This window comes from Hordeum vulgare, chromosome 3H, assembly GCF_904849725.1.
Source record: "Hordeum vulgare subsp. vulgare chromosome 3H, MorexV3_pseudomolecules_assembly, whole genome shotgun sequence".
Classification (NCBI taxonomy): Eukaryota; Viridiplantae; Streptophyta; class Magnoliopsida; order Poales; family Poaceae; genus Hordeum; species Hordeum vulgare.
The window spans coordinates 598,447,529-598,453,937 of NC_058520.1; the positions used below are offsets into that span (position 1 = coordinate 598,447,529).

Here is a 6,409-nt window from a genome sequence, read left to right on the forward strand (position 1 = left end):
GCTCACTTCTTTGGATCTATATTTGGATGGAAGCAATTCTCTAGTCTGAAAGTAGGATCATAATGATTTGGAAGCAAAATATAGAGCTTTGGAAGCAAGGCGTCATACTTATGTACGAACGCAAATTTTGATTTCTTTGGATTAATATTCCAAATTCTATGGAAGCAAATGCTCACTTCTTTCGATGCAAATTCCAAGTTCTTTTCAGAGAGTCCATAACAATGGTAAAACAAATGATGCAAGCATGAAATTAGTGTCTACATTGTGATTAGACGATGCAAAATAAATTGTCATGTTGGACAAAAAAAACACACCAGTGAAACAATCTCCAGTTGACATGGAAGCAAATTTGCCGGTAAAAGCAAAATCAATTGGTATGCTTTCACTCTTAGCACGAACTTGGTGATGAACAATAGGATGCATCAGATGCGCATCCGGTTTGCTAGATGCACCATTTCCCCTAACGCAGATTTTGAAGCACAGAAGAACCAATAAGAAGGAAGTTATTGCTAGTGAAGTGATTATCTTGGAGTAGTTGACCAAAATAAATTGCAATTAGTACACTGCATGCTAACTACCTAGGCCCACGTCTCCAATCTGACGTATCACGAGACTTTAATCCAACGATCCAGCACTAGTCTGATAAAAGCCAACCATCAGTAGTCTGACCGCTAGCGCTTCCCTTCATCTTTTTTTCTTCGATAACTCCTATGGTGGTATCGAAGGCAGATGACATGCGTTGTTGTCAAATTCAGAAATGTTCTGTTATCTTTTTAGTTTTATCTATATGTTATTTATATTTTGATTTTTATGATACCAACGAGACATTTATTGTCAATAAAATACATTCCATCGATCCTCCTCCTAGCTCACGCGTATCTTCCCCGGCTCCGGCTCGACCGTCGCTCGACCACCGCTGACAGATGACGCACACCGAGCAGAATTCGACGACCGCCATGTTGGTCTTCGTCTTCCCTGATGCGATCACAAACTCGACCCATCTCCGTCCACAAGAAAAGTCCGCGTTTATCACAAGACTAGGACTGTACTGAAAAGATACCGACCAACCACCACACCGTCAATCATGGTGGTCATGGACAGGAGCATCGCGCTGTTGCTGCTGCTCTTCCATGTCCTCCTCGCCGTCTACCTCCGGCGGCGCCGTGTCACACCGGCCGCGGCGAGCGCGAACCACTGTCCGCACCCGAACCGGATCCTCGGCAACACCGTGCCGCTCCTCCGCAACCTGCACCGCTTCCTCGACTGGGCCACAGACCAGCTGGCAGAGTCCCCGTCCTCCACCATCGAGGTTCGCGGCCCGCTCGGCCTCGGCAGAGGCGTCGCCACCGCCAGCCCGGAGGCCGTCGACCACCTGTTGCGCGCCAACTTCCCCAACTACGTCAAGGGCGCGCGCTTCGCCGTCCCCTTCGCCGACCTGCTCGGCCGCGGCATCTTCCTCGCCGATGGCCGCCTCTGGAGCCTCCAGCGCAAGCTCGCCTCCTACTCCTTCTCCTCCCGCTCGCTCCGCCGCTTCTCGGAGAGGGTCCTCCGGGAGCACCTCCACTGCCGCCTACTCCCGCTCCTCGATGCCGTCGCGGACTCCGGCGTGGCCCTTGACCTGCAGGACGTGCTCCGGCGATTCTCCTTCGACAACGTCTGCGGCGTGGCCTTCGGCGTAGAGAGCTCCACTCTGCTCGAGCTCGAGGCAGGGGATCGGCGGCACGAGGCGTTCTTCGCGGCGTTCGACGCCGCCACTGAGATCTCCTTCGCGCGGATACTCCATCCGACGACACTGGTGTGGAGGGCCATGGAATTTTTATCCAAAAGGACCACTTGCCGAATGTATTTGTCCAAAAGGACCACCTGTGGCTGAAATCGACGAAAAAGACCCCACCCCTCCCTGGCGGCAGGTGCGCCAGGCGACACGTGTCACCTGCTGCCACCGGCTGTGGCGGCTGGGGCCTGCCGCCACGGGCGCAGGCGGCCGGCAGGGCTGCCGCTACGAGGCCAGGCGGCCGGCGCCAGATCCCGTTCCCGCCCCGCTGCAACGTAACGGCGACAGAGAGGTGGGCCCTGCCGCCTCGGCCCCAGGCGGCCGGCCGGGAATCCCGGTTCCTGCGTGAATGGGCCTCAGAGTCAGCGCAGTTGCTCTAAAAAAATTCCTGCTCTAAATTTTCCGGCCACAAGCATGCGGTATTAGGCCCTGCTTTGGATGTAGTCCCTCCGTTTTAAAATATAAGACATTTTAGGTATTTAACTAGGAGACTACATACAAAGTAAAATGAGTGAATCTATACTGTAAAGTATGTCTATGTACATCCGTATGTAGTTTATAGTATAATCTCTAAAATGCCTTATATTTAGGAACGGATGGAGTTTTTTTTACGAAATACTCCTTCTGCTCTTAAATATAAGTCTTGTAAGAGTTTGTAGTGGAAGACTACATATGGATGTATATGGACTCATTTTAGAATGTAGATTCTGTCATTTTGTTTTGTATGTAGTCATCTAGTAATATATCTAAAAAGACTTATATTTAGGAACTGAGGGAGTACAATTGCACAACAAATACACACCTTTGTAAAGTATTGCACTTGTAAAAATAAAACGGCATTCCAAGCAGGGCCTAATGGCTGATTGCACTAACTGAGGCTGTCTGCTGTATTTGTTCCCGCCATATGCACGCGATAACGACGGACGAGCAGTGCAATTTTTTCCCGCCTAAGTTTCCCGCGTTATTTTCCCGCCTAAGTTTCCCGCTGAAGTTTCTCGTTTTCGCGCCGTTTTTCCCGCGTAGACATCCGACAGAGCCTATAAAAGGAGGCAGGGAGTGAAACTCTCTTCACCATCAGCCAGACTTCAAAGCACCTGCACCTCCATAGTCAGTATGAGTTTGACTTGTTCGAATCAGAGCATTAGGCTACGAAAATGCAGAGTGCAAGCTTGCCTCGGGGGGTGGAAGCAGTTCGATGTTGGTGCGGAGATGTCTGCAAGGTGAAGGAGGTGACGGATTTTTCAGATTGGTTGGGCATGAAGTTTTTCATGTGCGCCAATTATGAATCTGATCCACCCGAATTTATTTCTGCGTACGTCAGGCCTCCGGTATGCTCAAGTCATCCAGATTATTGTTATTTGATATTATTGTTTACTTGAATCTGATCCATCCTTTAGTCTCCTCCTCCTCTCTGCATGTACTATCGTTGGATTGACACGGAAATGCCGGACTGGGCGGTGACCGAGATTCGTGAAAGAGGTCGTCGTGCATGGGCTAGCTTGGACTTGGAAGAGCGTTGTGAGAAGGCTGAAGCAGAGGAGAAAGCAGAGCAGAAGAAAGAGTGGGAAGATTACTGTGTGGAGCAGAGGGCTTTTCTTGATGAGATGAAAAGGAAAAATCAAGAAGAGAAACTTCGGTTGGAGGAGGTTTACAGACAGCGGGAACAGACCCGTAAAGCTGAGAGGGAGAAAAAGAGAGAAAGGGCTCGTGCCGCCAAGGCAGCAGAAGACTTGAGAGAAAGAGAGAAAGGGCTCCACCCGACGATACTGGTGTGGAGGGCCATGAAGCTGGACAACGTCGGCAGCGAGCGGCGGATGCGCGAGGCCATCGGGGTCATCGACGAGTACGTGATGGGGATGCTGGAGGCAGAGCAGCCGCCGTCCCCGGCCGAGGACGGCGAGCGCGAGCAGCACCTCGTGTCGCGGTTCGCGGCGGCGATGGACGAAGAAGCCTGCGGCGGCGAGCTCGGCGCGATGTTCGGCTCGCCAGACGCGAAGCGGCGGTTCCTACGGGACGTGGTGGTGAGCTTCGTGCTGGCCGGGAAGGACAGCACGTCCACCGCGCTCACCTGGTTCTTCTGGCTTCTCGCCGCCAACCCGCGCTGCGAGCGGCGCGTGCACGAGGAGGTCACGCGCACGCCACACGGAGACGACGCCGGGGAGTACGAGGAGCTGAAGGGGATGCACTACCTGCACGCGGCGCTCACGGAGGCGATGCGGCTGTACCCGCCGGTGCCGATCAACACGCGGGTGGCGGCCGCCGGGGACGTGCCGCCGGACGGAACGACGGTGCGGGCCAGCTGGTTCGCCGACTACTCGGCGTACGCGATGGGTAGGATGCCGCGGCTGTGGGGGGACAACTGCCGTGAGTTCCGACCCGAGCGGTGGCTCGATGGTGATCGCGGCGAGTTCGTGGCAATGGAGGCGGCGAGGTACCCGGTGTTCCACGCGGGGCCGCGGGCGTGCCTCGGGAAGGAGATGGCGTACGTGCAGATGAAGGCCGTGGCGGCCGCCGTGATTCGGAGGTTTGCGGTGGAGATGGTGGAGACGCCGGTGAGCATGGACGCGCCGCCGCTGTACGAGTTGGGTGCGACGCTGAGGATGAAGGGCGGGCTCCGTGTGCGGATCAAGAGGCGGGAGGATCACTTTTAAACAGTACTACTATCTCTCTGTTCCTAAATATAAGATGTTTTTTGAGTTCAAATTCAAAATGCAGAAACATCTTAGTACCTTTTTTTTTGTTGAATTGTTCTTAGTACCATTTAGGAACAGAGGTTCTACTCTATCAAGTATCAACCACATCTTGGGCTATCTGGCGTCCAGTCGCTGGGTAGGACCCCGATCGAACGATTCATCAGGCCTTCCTGCCCATTACAAAGAAGAAGAAAACATGACAGAAAAACTATATAAACTACCATATCTCAAAAGATTTGCATGTATAACAGCTAGTACAAACAAAGGAAAAAAATGCCATCATATATAAATCATGCATGATAGATTTATAAGAAATGTGACGATAAAAAATGCCATCCTATTATAAAAATGTCATCCTCTTTATAAAATGCTATTCTCTTATTATAAAAACTGCCATCCTCTATATAAACAAATGACATGATAAAAACATCATCTTCTTATGATAAAAGCTGACATCCTCTTATAATAAAAATGGCATCATATTGTTAATAAAAAATGCCATGCGCTTAGTAATAAAATTGCCACACCATTTAAAAATAAAAATGCCATACTGGAATAAGAAAAACGTCATGCTACAAAAGATAAAACTGTCATGGGATTTTCAGGATTAAAAAATACACGTGGCATTTTAAAAACAAAATATTCATAAAATGTGCTCTTCTGATAAGAAGATATCGAAAATATAGCTCATTATGCTTGCACTAATTGAAAGTATATAAGCCTGAGTGTAGCTGCTCTCATAGAAAAACCTCATATGCTCATCAGTTGTCTATGTCATCCCCCGGTTTATTTCTGTTCACATAGCTGCAAAACTTCTATTATTCTGTCCTTAAATTGCTATGTTCTTGAATGTTTGACAATAAGTGTTACCTACCAGATAAGTTTTGATAATCACATAATAGAAAACATAAATCATGAAAAGTACTGGAGTAGATGATACTTTTCATGATTTATGTTTGACAATAAGTGTTACCTACCAGATAAGCTTTGGAATAAACTATAGTGGCTTAAAGCACCAAGCAAAGTGAAAATATTCATATGCAGATCTTTACACAATGCCATTTCATGTTTTGGTGTACTGGCTAAATGTCACATATCCACTTCTGCGCAATGTCCAGTTTGCCAATGACATTCAATGGCGTGGGCGTGGCGCATGCATTTTTTGGGTGTAAGGCTGCTCATAGTGGGGAGTAACATATAATAATATCATGCATATGTTACTATTGTATGATATTACCTTCATAGTGCATAGTAGCATAAAGTACTATCATAGATGATCTTATTTATTGGCATGCATGATACATAGTAGCATAACATTTAACATGATATGGTATCTATCTATGTTACTATTATCCTCTCTTTCTTTTTTAATTACTTGTCACATCATCATTTTTGCTAGTTCTAAGACTATGTTACTAGTAGATATGATACCCTCACTATGGCGAGCCTAATCATGCCACTGAAATATGGTCTTTGCTTGGACTGCATGAAGTCATTAATAATGTCAGGCTACCTGGGAGGTCTGGAGCGGAGATACTCGATTTTCTTCTTTGCGAATCGGTGAACCAGAAAAACCTACTAGAAGTGGTTGAATTACGGAGATGATAGCGGTGTCTTACTCGTACATTTGGTGGCGGCGGTGTCTCATCCAAGGGTGATGAGGTGCAAACACTTGTACGCTCGACCCGGCTAGCTGTGTAAGGTTGGTCATAGTGGGACTAGTATCATGTATTTGGTATTAGCAAAAATGCTGATGTGATAAAAAAGGTTAGAGTAATATAGATGGATATTGTATCATGTTAAATGCTACTCCGTATGTTATTACGTGTCATGAATGTTAAGGGCTCCTTTGATACAAAGGAATTTCATTGGATTTTTTGAGGATTTGAATCCTTAGGATTTTTTTCTATCATGGTTGTTTGATTCGTAGGATTGAAATCCT

The 6,409-nt window shown here is 48.0% G+C and overlaps 1 protein-coding gene across 1 annotated transcript; it reads left to right on the forward strand.

Moving 5' to 3' along the window:
- Positions 1–856: 856 nt before the first annotated feature.
- On the forward strand, positions 857–5,002 carry LOC123440957 (cytochrome P450 94B3-like). The gene is made up of 2 exons (XM_045117496.1): positions 857–1,795; positions 3,520–5,002. Exons 1-2 carry the CDS (start codon positions 1,085–1,087, stop codon positions 4,423–4,425), a joined length of 1,617 nt encoding a protein of 538 aa, XP_044973431.1. The 5' UTR covers positions 857–1,084; the 3' UTR covers positions 4,426–5,002.
- Positions 5,003–6,409: the final 1,407 nt, after the last annotated feature.